This window comes from Lissotriton vulgaris, chromosome 3_2, assembly GCF_964263255.1.
Source record: "Lissotriton vulgaris chromosome 3_2, aLisVul1.2, whole genome shotgun sequence".
Classification (NCBI taxonomy): Eukaryota; Metazoa; Chordata; class Amphibia; order Caudata; family Salamandridae; genus Lissotriton; species Lissotriton vulgaris.
Genome location: NC_141690.1, coordinates 297,221,901 through 297,241,808, shown reverse-complemented (window position 1 = coordinate 297,241,808; position 19,908 = coordinate 297,221,901). Strand labels below are relative to the sequence as shown.

Genomic DNA, 19,908 nt, shown 5'->3' with positions numbered 1-19,908 from the left:
TGGATTTGCCTAGCTGACTCAGTTAAAAAGGGTTTAAACTCCTATACAGAATGGCACGCTCTGGCGTGCCTTAGTTAAAAGTTTCAGATAAACTTGAGCTGTTCATTATGTTCATCGTGTGATTACAATTAATGTATTTTCAGATATTTGTGTATTTGGTCAATAATCTGCATTGTGTACTGTGATCGTTTTGTCATCTTAACATCTGAACTTTTTTCCACTTTGATTAAGCCAGATACAAAACTTCACTAGATTAGATCGTTTCCCGATCCAAGATGGCCCCCGTCCTTTAGCCACATGACATTTCCACTAGTTGGTTTTCCGCTAGTTTATGTTATTTTAAGTCTCTTTGTCAGTGTTCTCTGTTGCAACTCAATGGACAAAAAAATCTGATTTCTCAACATATATACCCTCTGTAGTTCAAATCACGATCCAGATCCAAGAGGGCGACCGTTTGAGACGTCAATAATAGCCATCTCTTTTGGCATATCATCAAGAAATTGCTTCATGCTTTATTTAATCTTGACTTGGTGTCTCATCGCTCTGTTAACGACCTTCAACATCACATTAATCAGTAGTTTTTAGCCGTTTAGCTAGAGAGCGCGTTAACTTTGTGTTTCCACTTCCGGGTCAGCCACTATAAACAACCTCGACCCTGGGTTCAGTCAAAGTATCAAGACGAACCTTTGGCGATATTCTCCATGCCGCTCGATTTTTCCAAAAGTAAGTACAAATAGATGACAGATGCTAGGCATTGCGCTATAGATTTATACTAAACGCTACTAGTAGCTAAACCACAGACGCTAGCTACACTCGTACAGCTAAGAAAAGCGGCAGCAGCGATCAACTCTTAGTTAGTTTACTCTCTCCCCCCTTCATAAAATAAGGGTTCCTTTAAAACAATTGCGCTTAGTTTCATTTTCCAACAGCGGGTTTTTTTGACATTGAGCACGTGCATATGAACTAATATGTTCTTTTTATGCCCTTTAAACTGTCCGGAAATAAATCAATTCAATACCATTGTTTCCAGATAGAACAGAACACTTCTCCGACTGGACTAATTAGCCAGCGCACTTGGAAACCGAAAACGTTGTCTCACATCCGTTTTCTGTGAGGTAGACTTAATTCAGCTTTATTCAATGCATTTTCACAATTTCACCGTCTCATAGACTAAGAGGGTCCTTTTCTCCTTTAGACTTCTTTGACCGTTTTACATCTGAAACGGTTCCCCTTGAAACACCCTAAGGTATGTCATTAGCCCTGGATGTTTAAACATATTTGGAGCTTTATTTTGATGCTCTATTTTTGGAGAAGAGAGTGTGATTTAAGATGACAATTTCGACTATATTTATTTGTCACGACCTTGTTTTCTTGATAAAGACTGGCAGTCATACTGTCATTACAATACACTCGACTTTGCTTTTACATGTTTCATAGAAAAAAGTGAATGTTGACTCGTTTCTAACTAGAGAGAATGTGATTTCAATGGAGCTGTTCTACTTGAGTCCATTAACTACCTCTTAATCATAGAACTGTTGTTCTTTTCACATGATGTGCAGTATTAGTGGTTTCTCAATTCTGAGATGAATGACTACTTTTCACTTAAATTAACAGAATGAGATCGTTTGTGAAAGTGTCCTAATGAACTTTTTGATAGAAATGTAAGAATGTACACTCAAAAGTCACTCCATCATGATACTCCGTAATGTAATGTTGTTCATGTTGAATGATACAAAACTCCATGTCTTTGATTACTGGGTTTTGTGTGTTTTTTTAGCACCAGTGTTTTTTTTAAATAAATATGTCTGCATGTGGATCAATTCAAATAGGATAAAAGACCAATATCCACACAAATTTGTACTCAGTCACATTGACTGAAAATTTATTTTTAGATATCTTGGAAGTATCACCGGGAAGGGGTAGATACTTTCCTTAAATTTAATGTATGTTACATGTTTCCAGAGCTTTTTAGGGTCTATGAAATTTTCAATATTATTTGGTTAATAATGATTGATTTATTTTTATATAGGGAGTTGTTTACAGCATTGAAATAAAACATCGTCCTGATGATGGTCTTATCGATGAATACAACAAAGACCGAAACGTCGACATCCTGTTATCATCTCCTTTAATGCTGTCTTTAGACGCCAACCTACAACCACTTTTTATTGTTTAATTTGGGTTGTTTGTTTGAATTAGCTGGAGCTGATACTCAATGTTATGAACCATAGAAAAAATACTGTCTTTCTTCGTTCATGACTTCTTTTGCTTGAATTAATTTGTGTTTTCACATCCCTTGTCACTTTTACAAAAAAAGATTTGATTCAAAACAAACTCCCCTTTTTTGCTCTGTTTTATCTTTACCTTCCATGCATTTATGCTGTGTTCAAAACAAATTTGATATCCTCTGGATACTTAAGAGTGTGAAATTGCGATACCACTCGTTGACTAAGAGAAAACATTTCTGAAATAAGTCCCTTGTAGCACCCTATGTTTTGAACCATATACTGCCCAAGCCTACAAGGGTTGATTGGGTTTCCCCTGATAAAGATCGTATAGTACAGGCGGATGTGGTGCTTTCAGCAGATGCTGTGAGGGTGACTTACTTTTAAGAGTGTTGGTGAAGTAAGCATTCCACTGCACCATGGTGGAGTCCCCGATGAGGTGGAGGGATTTCCCCTTCAGACAGCTGTTAATCTCATCCTGTGACTGGAACCTGTTCATGCTGCAGGAGACCGGGCGCCAGATGTTTTGGAAGTAGTACCCACTGGGCAGATGTTGCTTCATCCCTGTCTTGCACTTCTGCTTCGCAGGTTCACTTCTATCTGAAAATTCAAAGGGTGTCAATATAAAGGCCAAATGGAGGGGGCAGATAGATATATCTATAAACAAAGAGAAATGACCTCAACATTTACACACATCATCAAATAGATAAAGGACTGCTCAGACTAAGTATTGAGTTTGTTCAGACAAAATGATGATGTTAGTAAACTAGTTGTTGTGAGAATGCCACGCCCTCAGCCAGGCAGCTGAGTAAAGACTTAAACCACAGAGGTCCCACATTAAGACCTAAAACTGTACAGAGAGCCAGAGAAACCCTGAACCTTTGTAGACAGCAATGCAGACACGTGAAATGTACACACCATAGCAGAACAGCAGAACGCCATGAATGATTGTTTATGTGCAGGAAGGTGTCCCTTCCTGCACATAAACAATGATTTAAAACATGGTGATTTGAAACTTCTATGTGTGCTGCACAATGCTGCAAACATAGGACTTGCAAATCACCATTTGTGATTGTTTATGAGCAGGAAGGGACACCTTTCTGCACATAAAAATGTGTTCCCCCCAACACAGGGCCTCTTGCACAATGGTGTAAGGGTGCCTATGTTGGCACTAGGCAGCTTAATTTAGCGCCGGCGCTAGGGGAAATGCCGGGGTGCACCATATCTTTGTAAATACGGCGCATCCCTGTGTTTACTGAATGGTGGAGCGTGGCGCAAGCATTTCTTAACTCCACGCTCCGTCATTCTGTTGTACATATGCCCCTTAAAGTCATATTTGGGAAGTATTAGGCTCCACCACCTGACGAGTGGGTGGAGACATATTACTGCTCTCTTTAGGACGTAATATGTGAAAATGGTGAAAAGCCAAAAAGTGCTAAGTTATTACTAGATGTAATACTAAATCTGCCCTTGAGTACATGTATGCATGTTTATTTACCTCTACGAATCAGGACCAATGTTCTTTGTCTACTCTGCTTCTCCAAAATACTTTCTAATGGTGCAAAGAATTTACATAATTTGCACACTTGTAATTACATGAACTTTTTAAAAAAATGACACATAATTATGTGAAATACAAAAAATGTAGCACTATTTTAAAAAGCACATGAACAACAGGCTGGTCGTTGGGCTTGTTCTGTGCATTTATGGTTACTGTTTGTAATGAATACCAAATAATGAGGCAGCATGGCTCCATAGCTAAGTTTTGGGAATTGTGTAGGCGCAGAATTTTTAATTCTGTTCACAAAACTGGAGGAATTTGCCTACTCTTTAACATGGAGTTCCAGGAAAATTCAGCCAATCACTGCATGGAGGAACTTTTTCAAATTTAGTCAATGTGATGACAACGTAAAAAATGCAAGCCTCCAGGAATCAAGTTGGCAAGGGCCAGCATGATTTGGCGTCTCCTATCACAGTTTATAGTCTCTAGGAAGCCTTCTGGCGCAACTTTGTAACGCGAGAGGCCACCGGAGCGGTCGCGGTCTGCGTGCTGCTTCTCGAGTAGATTTTTTACTCGAACTGCAGCAAAATCAACTCAAATGGCCGCGCACTCTTGCCACGCCGTGTTGCCATTTGCGCTGATTTGCCAGCGTATAATGCGCTACTGGTGCTAAACTGCAGCCCAATGTCCTTTTTAACACCCATTTGCAGAACTCCACAGAATCTTGCAGAGTTTTTAAGTAACCCCGCGGAAAGCTGTGAAGGAAATTCCGCAAGTTCCGCGTATCCCTAGAATTTTCCATAACAAGCATAATGCCACCTTACCAAACCATGTGAGATTATGCCAGTGTAAAAGTTATTTCACCCTGGGTATATCATATCCTGCAGACACTGTTGCTCGAATTCACAAAGAAAAGGTAAACGTACACTTTTGATTAAGTTTAGGAATTTTGCAATTCACAAAGCAATTTTACGAGTAGTTTCTTTGCGACTGTCTGTCTCCACAGTTGTAAAGATCCACCATTATGCACATGCACTAACTCAGATCTTGTGAGCTTGGGCTCTACTCCTCCTTTGTGTTGGCAGACTCCTTAAGTAATCATACATATATTCACTGTGTTCAGTTAAAATGATTAGACTGGACACAACAATTCACTAGGACTATGTTATTTCATTACGTTGGCTGCGATGGACTTGCGTTTTCAGCAGGGGATGAACTATGGTGTCCTGAGCCCTGCCTCTGATCTACATATTAAAATAACTTTGTCTGAAAACAAGAGGATGGGACAGCAGGGACAGCTAGAAAGAATGCATTGTGCGGTATGAAATCCAGTTTAGAGGCCAGTTGATACTGAAGAGATGACAGAAATGTGGGGTCAGTACACTACAACTCAGTGCTCCTCTTTGTGGCCTCACCATTCACTCCAAACTGTACTGTACTAAACAAGCACTTTCTGCTCCCAATTCTCTCCTGTGTACCCACAAGAGGTCCTTAATAGTGCCTTAAAATTCAGTTTACAAATTCTAAAACAGAACTAAGAAGCCATTCTTCCCTAACTTGTCATATTTCATTGCAAAGGGCTGCATTCAAAAGTCTTGTCCAGTGATTTCTAAACCACCAGCGACCTTACCAGCGAAATATGGAAATATTGTCTCATCTTTGTAAGTGCACTAGTAAGTTTGCCTTGAATTTTGGTAATTGAGTCTCTTAATGGGATATGACAATCATTTGCAGGTGATTCCTTAGGACACTTTTGATTAAAAATAGGTAGAATCACTGCCCCCAACTATTTTCTGGTTCTGTATCTGACAATAACATAAAATCACATACGTTTACTATAATTTGCTCATTGATTTCAAATCTTTTATATTTTAGCAAACCAATGCAAATATGCAAAGTAAAACATTTCCTTAGCTATCCACTAATCCGCACATGGTTACATCAAGACTTTAGCACACAGTGTACATCAACTAAACATCTTCATCTATCATATTCCAGACACTTTTCTGACAAGCTCAAATGCGTAAATAGGGCCGCATTTACGAGGACATGAAGCAGTGCAGCGCCGCAAGGCATTCTGCTATGCCGACTGCGTCATTTTAAAAGCACAGGGATGCGCCATATTCACAGCAATACAATCAGGAGCTGGTTAAGCGTGACTACTCACCCGTAAGGGCCTCAAGGCACGGGGGGTTGCTGGATCCATTCCATCAAGGAGGGGGTCTGTCGAAGAGCCAGGTTTTGAAGTGTCTTGCGAAGATGGGGAGCGAGGTTGTCTATCTGAGGTGGAGCGGAAGGGTGTTTCATGCTTTGGCCGCGAGGAAGGAGAAGGAGCGGCCTTCCGATCTGGTTTTTCTGTTGCGGGGGACCACGGCGTAGGAGAGCTGGGCTGATCGTAGGGTCCTTTGGGGTGCGTGGAATTTGAGTTACCTGTTCAGGTATGCTGGTCCGGTGCCATGGAGGGCCTTGTGTGCAGGGGTGAGTATCTTGAAGGTAAATCCCGCCTCGACGGAGAGACAGTGGAGTGTGGCAGGTGCTGGAAGATGTGGCAGTGTCTTGGCAGGTTGAGGATCAGCCTTGTTGCAGCGTTCTGGATGTTCTGTAGTTTGCGGGTGGGGTTTGTGTTTATTCCGGCGTAGAGTGCTTTGCCGTAGTCTAGTCTGCTGGTGATCAGGGCGTGAGTGACGGACTTTCTGTGTTCGAGGGGGATCTATTTGAAGGTCTTACGAAGGAGGCGGAGGGTTTGGAAGCAGGAAGATGAGACAGAGTTGATCTGGCAATCCATTTTGAGCTCGGAGTCTAGGATGATTCTCAGTTTGTGTCCGTGGTCTGTGGGGGTTGTCGGGTTTCCGAGGGCGGGGGGAAACCAGGTGATGCTCCAGGCACCGGGGTTTGGGCCCATGATGAGTATTTAGTTGTAGGCAGCTGTTTTTAATCCATTTCGCGATGTTTTTCATGCCTTCTCGAAAGTTGTGTCTGGCGGTGTTGGGTTTGTTGGATACAGAAAGGATGAGTTGGGTGTCGTCTGCGTACAACACAATGTTGTACGCAGGCTCTGGCGATGGGGGGGAGCGGAGCCATGTAACTGTTAAAGAGCGCCGGGCTGAGGAAGGAGCCCTGGGAGACTCCGCAGGTGGTCGGTGTAGGGTCTGAGAGGAAAGATGGGAGTCTGACTCGCTGTGTTCTGGCGGAGTGGAAGGAGTAGATCCAGTCGAGGTCCTGGTCTTGGATCCCTGCGTCGTGGAGTCTGCATATTAGTGAGAGACTGTGTCGAACACTGCTGAGAGGTCAAGGAGGATGAGGATGAGGGCTACTGTTTCTCCTTTGTCCAGTAGAGTGTGGATGTTGTCTGCTGCGGCGAGGGGGGTGGTTTCCGTACTGTGGTTTTTTCTGAAGCTGGATTCGGAGGAGTCGAGAATGTTGTGCTCTTCGATGAATGTGGCGAGTTGGCTGTTGATACGGCACATCCCTGTGCTCTTCCCTGTGTTGGCACTAAAACTGCAGCCGTACGCCAACATAGGCACCCTAGTACCATGGTGCAAGGGTGCCTGCCTTGCACAGATGATTGTTGTTGTGCAGGACGTGATGCCTTCCTGCACAAAAATAATATGATGTAGCACACATATCTAAAGGAAAAAAGGAGGAGACATAAAAGTATTTCTCCTCATTGCACCGCTCTTAAACACCTCCCCTGAGAAGGCGTAGGATTCTGACACATTCCCAGGTTTACAAAATGTTGTAAATCTGGGAATGCAGCAGAATCCATTGGTGTTGCGTGGGAACACCCACAACAATACCCATGGAACGCCCCTTTCACGTGGCACTAAAAAGACGAAGGTCTGTTTAGGATATCACACTGGTTTTACATCGTTATAGATCTCAAGTCCATTCTCAGGTAGATGCGCCTCCCTGATTTCGGGTGTCGACCCGCTCTCCATCGAACTGGGTTTTTGGAGAGCGGGAGGAGTCTTATGATGAAGTGTGACACCTGGTGGTGTGTGAGGACATCCAGTCACCTCTTTGTGACTGTCCAGTGGTAGGGTGTTACAGGTAGATTCCTGAGGGACATATAATAATCAAATTACAATCTCTGTGGCTTTGTTGTGTTAAAACAAAATAATGAATTCTTCTGGTTGCGCCTCTCCTAGGGAGGCCAGGCTTCGGACGCATTCCCAGGTTTATGACTTGTTGCAAATCTGTGAATGTGTCACATGCCGCGGGAGTTAGATGGGACCATCGCACACCTCCCCATCGTAGTGTGAGGCAACTCACTGACTTGCGCTGCGTTGCCTCACTCCATTTCCACAAGGCGATGAAAACCCATGCAGTGTGGCTTTACGTGGCCTTGTAGAAAAGGCTAAGCCCTTGGTGTACCCGATGGTAACAAAATGTGGCGTTCTGGCGATGCACAGGGCTTGTAACTGAGCCCCACAATGTTATAGTCAGACAATATTTAGGCCAGGCTATTCTGGTACCATTCCCTGGAGAAATGCAGTAAAGTTGACTTGTTTTTGCAGATTAACTACTTTTGCTATCTAATGATCCCACTAAGGTTCTGACTTACAAAGATTATCTGGCACTGTGGCTGCAGGAGGTTCTGTGATGTTATTGTGTGCTTCTACCGACACAATCCCTTCCCCAGTCTATCAAGATTACCCACAGGATGGTAAATACATCACAAGAAGAAAGCTGCGTATTCCAGAAAAGAGTCTGTACCTCAACATCTGAGATATGAGATTTTGAAACAGGCGATTGATTTCGACCCTTTTTAGACCCTACTTCTACATTGATTCTGAATCCAGTACTTTAAGAATTTATTTTTGCTTTTCTTGGCTGCCCTATCCTCACTGTTGTAGCAAGCGGTGTGTGACAAGCCTGCCTTTCTAAGGATGGAATTATCCCCTGCAGGCTTCTAATTACAGCAGGTTCTCTATTGCAAGGGGCTCTGTTAAATTTTGGAATATTCTGTTACATTTGGGGATATTATGTTAAATTTGGAGAAATTCCAGATAAGGCACCTACTACCAGTGGAGATGAATTATTGGTGTCTCTTCTTCTTGGCAAAGGGTTACCGAGCAGGAGATTCCTTGGCTGTTTTCAGTGTAAATTTTATTAAGTCACATTACAATGTTCCCCTCATACACAACACATTAACAAAGAGTCATATAGTGAGAATGGCCTCATTAATATTAGACTTCACAAATACACCCGAGCCACTACACCAGCCTATCAGTGACTGATCTGAGGAATGGGTAACCTATATTATTAAACGGTCATCATGTTTCTGAAGAGAGAGAATTAATTTTCTCTAAAAATAGAAGACATTTCCACGAACCAAAGGTCATATAAGGAGTAGCAAGGACTTAGCAAACTTTTTCTTCTACAGTGTCAGATGGAAAAGGCATGTAAGAAAAATAGTATCCCAACTGGTATTAATTGAAGACAGTTAGCATAGATATGTAAAAAACATTATCCGGAAGGAAACAAGGAGGCTCTATATGATTCTGACATGTGCTAGAAGCATCATTTTATGTACAAATATTTAAAAGTGAAACAGAGATATACTTTGCAGTTATAGCAGCACTGCAGTATATAAATCACAATAACTGAAAAACAACCCAAATTGTACGTGGTGCTCTAGGTCACTCATCGCTGCGGCTTCTTCGAACCCCACGGACACCCCTCGAGGCTGTCTCCTTTAGAGATTCACTCTCTATCAGCCGACCACGCTGGCGATCGGCTGCTTTGAATTCATTCACTTCCTGGATCGCAACGGTACTCACCACCATTGACCCGGACCAGGAAGTCTTTTCGGATCCCTCATCTACTGGTCCGGATACTTCTGCAATCTTGGAACAAGAGCCAAGCCCGACACACGGTTGTTGCCATCCATCAGTGATTTGCTCTTCGCAATCGGCCCTCAGCACTGCCCACGACCCAGTCATGATGAAGATCCTGATCTAACTAGGATCGAAACGCCATCGACTTTCCAGCGCAAATACAGGCGCAAGACACGAAGCGGTTGACTACATTGAATACTTAAAAAATGAACTTTTATTCCACTTGGAACCGCCGTGTACCAAATATTTCACTGTATATTTACTCACCAGTCACTTTGCGCCACCCACGCTGTCTCACATTGTCACATGCGTTGCTATTTTGGTTTTCACTGTCACACCTAGAGCACCACGTACAATTTGGGTTGTTTTTCAGTTATTGGGATTTATATACTGCAGTGCTGCTATAACTGCAAATTATATCTCTGTTTCACTTTTAAATATTTGTACATAAAATGATGCTTCTAGCACATGTCAGAATCATATAGAGCCTCCTTGTTTCCTTCCGGATAATGTTTTTTACATATCTATGCTAACTATCTTCAATTAATACCAGTTGTGATACTATTTTTCTTACATTATTACACCCCAATCCCAACACGGTTGACGGGTACCCCACTCATGTTTCATCTACATGATGGAAAAGGCAAACAGTCATTCAATACAATCAGTGAACGAGCTACTTCCATCTGATAGTTTATAACTAATAAAACACGTTGAATGAGGCTTTTTTAAAGTTTCTTGTGTGCCAGGTGGCTTGGATTAGTTTGGGAGGACCCACAGCTCCAGCCCACTGAGTTATATGTCAGATTGTTTTTGTATTTTCCCATGTGAGATGTGTAAATAGTGCTTCCCTCAAGTACATCTCTGTAACTCACAGAAGCTGTTCACATGATATTGGCAGGGGGCTGGTCCCTGACAGCAACACTGACAGGTGAAATACCCAGGTACATACATGGAGACCACTGAGCTCTGTCACTATTGCACACTTGGGTAGATTCCTGTATCTCACAGCAGGGGTGCAAATGATATAAAACTGTGGTAGATCGTCGGTGCTCCCAGGAGCTGTATCGGGTTCAGTACTGACGCAAATACTTGGAGACCAGATGAGCTGTGCAACTGGTGCAGACCCAAGGAAAATATCTGAAGCTACCGCATGTCTTCCGATGTCAGTGGCACATATTGCGACATACCTTAAACCTCTGGAGGAAATGTAATTACATTTTAAACTCACTAAATAACTCTTTAGATTCAACCAAACACCCATGCAAATAGTCAGTCACTTAACACATTCTTCTTGCTCTCTCTTTCTCTCATTCCCTCTCTCACACCAGTGGTGAGAGTGATCTATCTCTCAAATACTAAACAACTGAACAAGTTATTAGATAGAAGACTCACTTGTACAATCGAAAACAATAAGGTCTTGTAAGCTGTGAGGGATCGCAACTCGGACATGAGATCTAGAAAATAAGAGAAAGCAAAAAATTACTCATCTGCAGACATAGGTAAACTCAGACCCTGGAAAAGATGGCCGGTAAGCAAAGGGGCCCCCTGAAAACCGTTGCCGAAAGTTCCTCGCCAGTTGGGAGTCATGGGGATGACACCTATTGTCGGTAACCACCGCTGTGGAACATGCCAAGCCTGTCCCAATGTGATGGTTGGCAATAAACTTTTGATTGACAACCGCACCATAACCCTAAGTGAAATGAGCAACTGTCGTTCATCGAACGTGGTGTACATCATTTTGTGCCCATGTGAACTCCCGTATGTTGGTGAAACGGGACGTTAATGTCGCCTGCGAATTGGGGAGCACAAATCCAATATCAGAATTTTGAAAAGTGGGACCCCCCTGGTGCAACATTGGATCAATGAAAAACACAATGAACTTGACCTTAAATGGTCAATTCTTGAGAAGTTCCGGGCGATCCTTGGAAAAGACATCACTGCCGTCAGGAAAAAGAGGGAAGTCTTTTGGATTTTCCTATTAAATGCCACCAAAAAGGGCTTGAACGAACATTGCCCGTGGGAAAATGCCATCATATGAGTCTCCTTACCACTAGCTGTCGTTTACCCGCACCCTTATGCCCACTGTGACCTCATACGATACTGTGGGTTTCCCCTTGTTATCCATCCTAGATAAACTTTTCCGCCTATGCGGCGTGTTACTGTATTTTCATGCCTTCTGTGACCCTACGTGATAAGAGCTGAATAGACCATCTTGGCCAAATAAGCTGGTCGGGGTACCGCTGTTAATGCGCCTGAGCTCTCTGTTTCCTGAGAATGCGGTCCCGAAGTGTTTTGACAGGATGTTTTTGAAAGCGCCGCGAGGACTATGGCGATGATCTTACATCCCGTGCAACTATTGTGCTTTCCGCCCCTCATCCCCTTTTTTCTTTTGAATCCTTTGTATCGATCGGGTCCTGGGACGTTCCTACTCTCAGACTTTCGGCATTGGAATTTCAAATATAGTTTGGGTCCTACATTTTGCCACCGAAGAGCCCTTCTCCACCTCTTTGATCCTGTCCAGGTTTTCCTTTTTCCTGAAATCAGCCAACTTTCCCAGTTGTTGATTGGCTGCATTTGCGGCGGCTGACATTTAAAAGAACCGTTTTTAGGTCTCGTAGAGAGACCTAATGTCGTCCATCCACAAAGCTGACTTTTTAGATCCGGATACTCAACAGTTCACGTGAAATCACGTGACCACAAGTTCCTTCGTGCACGAGCTTGCATTTCCCCACAGGCTTCCCCCTGCCAGCAGCATTTGCCACGTCAAAGGTTTCAGCTGCCCCGTCCCCCGCCGTCACTTATTCACGGGATAGGCCGTGCCTTCCCCTGCTCTCTTCCCCCAGTGCTTGTTTGTAATGTTTTTGTCCCACTGGAGGTTCACAACGAATGGACTAATATATGACCTATAGACACGGCCTTCACAATGTCCTAATTAATGCATATTTGTATCTGTTAGCCACATATGATATGATGTAAACTTGTTCTATTCCAGTCTGTGGCGCCGTTTATTATGACTATGTACTTTATATGTCACGAATGCATAGTTGGATTCGGTAGTCACATAATACGATATAAACTTTTTCAATGCTAATGTGCGGTGCGTGCAGGCATGGTTTAGTTGAATTGTTATTATGACTCTGTACTCCCTATGGTAATTAGTCCAGTTACGAGCGTTTCCTTTTTGAGCTCACTGATGCTCATTCCTGACTGCTCTATTTTTTGGGCGCTTACGGAGTTCATAGGAGTGAGACCCATTAAAGTATACATTCCATTTCCCCCGTAATAGAATTGTCACATACTGTATATTATTTTAAATGGTATGGTGAATTCAACTCAGTTGGGACTCTTCACCCGACTTTACATACACCGACAATTGTCTTACTCTACACACAGTGCCTCTAGGTGCATCTTTGAACTTTGAACTTGAGTGGTTCCCAGATCATTTAACTTAGTCTATTGTCCCTGTCCATGAGAATCGGCCCGCCGTGACGCGGTTCCTCGACTACTCATGCCACCCTCTGGCCCACCCATGCCACCCTCTGTTTCATCACAGCACCCTCTGGTTGTCCAGTGTACATTATTGTGGCAAAGCACACCTTCCCTGCCTCAAGTGACCTGAATTAATTTGGGGCTGATTAATGTGTCACAGAATATTTTTTCAGCTGGCACCTGCTTCCTTAGTGCTTCCTGATTAGTGATCTTTTGCACTTGCTAAGTGCTTTCATTGTTGCAAAATTAGTTACAACACCTGCCCTGCCCCAACTGACAATAATGAATTAGGGGCTGATTAATGTGTCACTGTTGGATTTGAACTTCCAGCCTGGCTCCTGCTTGTCTCCCTTAGCTGTAATTCAGGACCTTTGTGGCATATGTGTAACTATTCTGAGGGCCAGAGCAGGGTCACATAATAGTTGCAAGTAGGCAACTGAACTCTGGAGGGGCCCCTCAGGAAGCACTACAGGAAATGGCTACTAATGATGAGCTTGAACTTTTGAACCTGGTAAGTAGTTTCAGTTTTGCTAAGATCGTATTTCTGCAATTTAGCGCTTATTTGCGGGGCGCAAAGTTGAACTGGGAAGCCGCGAACTCACGCGAACAGTGCGAGCAAGCCATAAAATCCGCTGCTCGCGGATTTGCGGATTTTGCGGGAAATTCGCGAATCTCGCGGATTGCGAATTTACTGAAAATCCGCAAAATCCGCGAGCGGAACGGATTTTCCGCCCATACTTAGTAACGCGCCCTTTTGTTTCAATGATAACATTTTAGATCTATGCACGGGGCTGCCAGCCTGAATATAACGGGACCGCAGAGGAGCGTTGAGTTACTGTTTCACTTTTGTAATGTATATACCATGCCTTGCTGAATATCGGGATGGAAGAGTGATGCTTCCTTTCCTCTTTTTCCCTTAGATTGTGCGCCCTCGTGCTTTAACAGTGAGCTTACATCAGATCGGGTATTATGCTGTTGGATATTAAACTCCTTGCCCTGCAATAGCGCCAATCCCTTTATTTGTTGGATTTACTATTTTCTGCCCTTATTAATTTACTCCCATCTCCATTTTTAGATTTCTTAATTTAAATTACACGTGCCACTTTTCACAGTGTTGCACCAACCCCCCCCCCCAATCCGCCCGTCGCTTCTTGTTTACAATTGCACGTCATCCTGTAAAAAAACATTTTTGTTCATTTGAAATAATGTTCATGTTATAGTGTACATGGGATCAGCGCTGCAGGCTGTTTTATAGTTGCACCATCTGTCTTTATGAATTCCCAACAAATGGCACGCCATGTACCGACTGCTAAAGGATATTAGGGCCACTTTCATTGTGTGGTAGGCGCAGGGAGATCAGAATCACAGGATGCGGAGCCCACGCCGAGGCTCCAACTCGGTTCCCCAGCAGCATTTGGCACATCAAAGGCTTCGCTGCCCCACTTTAGCCTCAGTGTGAAAAGCGGCGTGAAGCATTCTTTTACCTCTACAGGACAGAATGTCACACAATCCCATGCCACACTGCACTCCAAACAAGCATTTGCAAAGCAATAGGTCTCGCATTTACGCTACTTTGAGCTATTGGCATTGTTAAATGACAACACCTTTTATTTATGGTTTTAAAATCAAAACATGAATAAAAGGCATTGTCATTTAAAATGCCAATAGCACAAAGGCGTAAATGCAAGACCTATTGCATTGCAGACTTTAGTGGTGCCTTTTGTTACCTTAACAACCTCAGCGTGCTGCTGTCCTTGATCTGCATGCCACAGATGCTGCAGAGGAAAGATTAAAATCTTCACCCTTAATTAGCCTGCCTGCTTTCCTTTCTCGAGTGTAGGGATTTACACATAAAGTCACACTCCAGTAGACTTTCAGTCTGCGTTTTTTTCCCCAAACAATTTGAGTTTAGTTGCAAACACGTCGCTTCAGCCTTCCTTTTAAGAAAAGAAGTGCTGGTGTTGTAAATAGGCAGCAGCTTCACATTTTATAGGTATTTTACTACAAACATGCATGTAACTCTACGTTTGTTGTTTTGTTTCTTAAATAAAAAGGTTTTTTGTGTGCTTCTTACTTTGAGGGAATAGCAGTACTTAGTAAAAAATGCACATGATCCAAAAATATCGCCTTTAGTGGAGCCACAATACCAATTCAATGTATGTGCACCTACAAACACTCGGCTACAGCCGCTGTCCTAGTACATAACTTGCAAGAAATAAAAGGCCGGTGCTTTTATGAGGCAGCACCTTTACACTGTATTTATTTTTTAATTAGCAGAACAAAGGGCATATAAGCTAAAAATGTAAACTGTATTAATTGCAGTGTTTTTTCTACTGCGTAATTTGAAAGGAAACCTGTGCGAGGACTATTATCAGAGGGCAACTGTCTGCTGCTGCTGAGCGCCACAACCCACCAGTTTATATGTAGCATTGCGTGATCTTTGTTTATTTTGAGACGGAAATGTGCTGCGGCTTTGGACATGCAGCAGCTTCACGCCGGGGGCCTCATTTATGAGAAATGACTCATCGCTGCGTGAAAACAGCGATGCGTCACTTTTCACTGTGCACTCCTGGCGACATTCCTGATGCGTCATATTTAATGTATGACGCATCATGTCGCAAGGAGTTACAGATACGTCAGTATTTCTGACGTATCTGTAAGCGCAAAAGTGACGCATTGCTGGAGTGTGTCACAAAAGTGACGCATCTCCAGCAATGCGTCGTTTCACATGGGGAAAGCCCCATGTGAAAGGGCCTGCGTCAGTCTTACGCCTGCTGTGAGGCAGGCGCAAGATTTTGACGCAACAGCATCCTAAAAATGACGCAGTGAAATCTCATAGATTTCACTGCGTCACTATTAGGAGGCTTTTTGCGGGGGAACGCCCCCTCTGCATACATTATACCTGACGCAGGTATAATGTGGCGCAGGGGTTTAAAAAGTGACGCATCTACCTAGATGCGTCACTTTTTAAATATGGCGCAACAAGGCGCATTTTTTACGCCGCTGGTGCGTCACAAAAAGTGACGCACCGGCGGCGCAAAACTGACGCAAGGCCTCATAAATAAGGGCCCAAGTATTTTTGCCTGTCTAGAAAGACGACCATAGATAGACCTGTTTTACCCCATCCTTGTTTCATGTTGGGTTAAGTCTTCACAAGGACGTCAGGCTTAGCAGGAACCCGTGCCCCCTCTGACACAGCAAAGGCCGCATCTGTGGTTTCTAGAAATGGGTTCCATGTATAGGATTCATTGTCTGACTTCAGCATGCACCTTCTCACAACCCCTTCGAGCACTGTTATCTTAACATTTGTGTTTCTCTCTATTACGATGTCTGCCCTGCCACTATTTACTTGGTACCCTCACACCTCCTCACCCTCACACACCCTCAAACCCTCTCACCCCCTCACACACCCTCACTCACCCTCACACCCTCACTCACCTTCACCCCTCACACACCCTCACTCACCTTCACCCCTCACACACTCTCACACACCCTCACTCACCCTCACCCCCACACACCTTCACCCACCCTCACTCACCCCCTCACCGACCCTCACTCACCCTCACACAACCTCACACCCTCTCACACCCTCACCCACCCTCACCCACCCTCACACCCTCACCCACCCTCACCCTCACCCACCCTCACCATCACACATCCTCACACCCTCACTCACACCCTCACCCTCACCCACCCTTACACCCTCACTCACCTTCACAGCCCCTCACCCACCTTCACACCCCCTCACCCTCACACCCTCAACCCCTCATCCTCACACACCCTCGCCACCCTCACAACCCTCACCCCTCACACCCTCACTCACCATCACACCCCTTCACACCCCCTCTCACACCCTCACACACCCTTACCCTCACACCCTCACCCCCTCACCCTCACCCTCACACACCCTCACTCACCCTCACCCTCCCACCCCCTCACCCTCACACACCCTCACTCACCCTCACACCCCCTCACCCTCACACCCCCTCACCCTCCCAACCCTTTCACCCTCACACCCCCTCAAACCCCCTCACACCACCTCACACACCCTCACTCACCCTCACTCACTCACCCTCATACACCCTCATCAGCATAGCATAACAAAACAGCATGGCATAACAAAAAAAGCATAGGATACACAACCTCACAACCCTCTCACCCTCTCACCCTCACCCTCGCTCTAACACACTCACCCCCACTCACCCACCCACCCTCACCCACCCACCCTCACTCACCCTCACTCACCCTCACCAGCATAGCATAACAAAGCATAGCATAGCATAACAAAACAAAGCATAGGATAGGATAGGAAAACATAGCATAGCATAATAAAGTATAGCATAACAAAACACAACAAAACATACCATAGCATAACAAAACATAACAAAACATAGCATAGCATAACAAAACATAGCATAACAAAACAAAGCATAGCAAAACAAAACAAAGCATAGCAAAACAAAACATAGAATAGTATAACAAAGCATAGCATTGCAAAAGAAAACATAGCAAAACACAACAAAGCATAGCATAACAAAGCATAGCATAACAAAGCATAGCATAACAAAGCATAGCATAACAAAGCATAGCATAACAAAACATAGCATAACAAAACATAGCAAAACAAAACATAGCAAAACACAACAAACCATAGCATACATAACAAAACATAGCATAGCATAGCATAACACAACAAAGCATAGCATAGCATAACAAAACACAACATAGCATAGCATAACAAAACAAAGCTTAGCATAGCATAACAAAACATAGCATAACAAAACATAGCATACCAAAACAAAGCATAGCATAACAAAGCATAACAAAACAAAACACAACAAAACATAGCATGGCTTAACAAAACATAACAAAACATAGCATGGCTTAAGAAAACGTAACAAAACATATAATAGCATAGCAAAACACAGCATAGCATACCAAACACAGCAAAACATAGCTTAGCATAACAAAACATAGCATAGCAAAACAAAGCATAGCATAATAAAACACAACAAAGCATAGCATAGCATAACAACGCATAGCATAACAAAGCATAGCAGAACAAAGCACAGCAGAGCAAAACATAGCATAGCATAACAAAACATAGCATAGCATAACAAAGCATAGCCTAGCAGAACACAACAAAACATAGCATAGCATAACAAAACACAACAAAACATAGCATAGCGTAACAAAGCATAGGATAGCAAAACTAAACATAGCATAGCATAACAAAACAAAGCTTCGGATAGCAAAACAAAACATAGCATAACAAAACAAAGCATAGCAAAACAAAACAAAGCATAGCAAAACAAAACATAGAATAGTATAACAAAGCATAGCATTGCAAAAGAAAACATAGCAAAACACAACAAAGCATAGCATAACAAAGCATAGCATAACAAAGCATAGCATAACAAAGCATAGCATAACAAAGCATAGCATAACAAAACATAGCATAACAAAACATAGCAAAACAAAACATAGCAAAACACAACAAACCATAGCATACATAACAAAACATAGCATAGCATAACACAACAAAGCATAGCATAGCATAACAAAACACAACATAGCATAGCATAACAAAACAAAGCTTAGCATAGCATAACAAAACATAGCATAACAAAACATAGCATACCAAAACAAAGCATAGCATAACAAAGCATAACAAAACAAAACACAACAAAACATAGCATGGCTTAACAAAACATAACAAAACATAGCATGGCTTAAGAAAACGTAACAAAACATATAATAGCATAGCAAAACACAGCATAGCATACCAAACACAGCAAAACATAGCTTAGCATAACAAAACATAGCATAGCAAAACAAAGCATAGCATAATAAAACACAACAAAGCATAGCATAGCATAACAACGCATAGCATAACAAAGCATAGCAGAACAAAGCACAGCAGAGCAAAACATAGCATAGCATAACAAAACATAGCATAGCATAACAAAGCATAGCCTAGCAGAACACAACAAAACATAGCATAGCATAACAAAACACAACAAAACATAGCATAGCGTAACAAAGCATAGGATAGCAAAACTAAACATAGCATAGCATAACAAAACAAAGCTTCGGATAGCAAAACAAAACATAGCATAGCATAACAAAACATAGCATAACATAACAAAACATAGCATAACAAAACACAACAAAACAGCATAGCTTAACAAAACAAAACATAGCATGGCTGAACAAAACATAACAAAACATAATAGCATAGCAAAACACAGCATAGCATACCAACACAACAAAACATAGCATAGCATAACAAAACATAGCATAGCAAAACAAAGCATAGCAGAGCAAAACATAGCATAGCATAACAAAGCATGGCATAGCATAGCATAACATAGCATAGCATAGCAAAACATAGCATTGCATAGCATAACAAAACATAGCATAGCATAACAAAACAGCATAGCATAGCATCACAAAACAAAACATAGGATAGCAAAACAAAACATAGCATAGCATACAGCATCACTCAGCACCACCACAGCATCACTCTGTGCAACCATTCAACAACAACTGGTTCAAATATGTTATCTCAATCTTTCAAGCTTTATTACAAATGTAACAAAAAGATGTTAATATTTGACATATGTTCTTGGATTTTCGTCACAATAAAATACACTGAACATAATCTTCACAAATGTTATTTACAAAAGTTTAAGCTATTGCCATTATAAATTACAATAACTTTTCTTTTAGTATTAATTATTTAAAAAAATTAAAAACCATTGTTATTTGTAATATCAATACATGTAAGTCACGTAAATACAACACATATTGCATTACAAATGCTATAGGTGTCACATTTGCGAAAGTT

At 42.6% G+C, this 19,908-nt stretch overlaps 1 protein-coding gene across 1 annotated transcript in view; it reads right to left on the bottom strand.

Moving 5' to 3' along the window:
- The window catches only part of LOC147725749 (NXPE family member 4-like), a 209,614-nt gene that overhangs the window by 84,708 nt on the left and 104,998 nt on the right, over positions 1-19,908 (bottom strand). Inside the window, exons 3-4 of the mRNA XM_086964584.1 lie at positions 10,962-11,023; positions 2,607-2,825 (exon numbers count right to left, since the gene is read on the bottom strand). Coding sequence (XP_086820710.1) covers positions 2,607-2,825; positions 10,962-11,023 — 281 coding nt within the window. The remainder of the gene's footprint in view (positions 1-2,606; positions 2,826-10,961; positions 11,024-19,908) is intronic.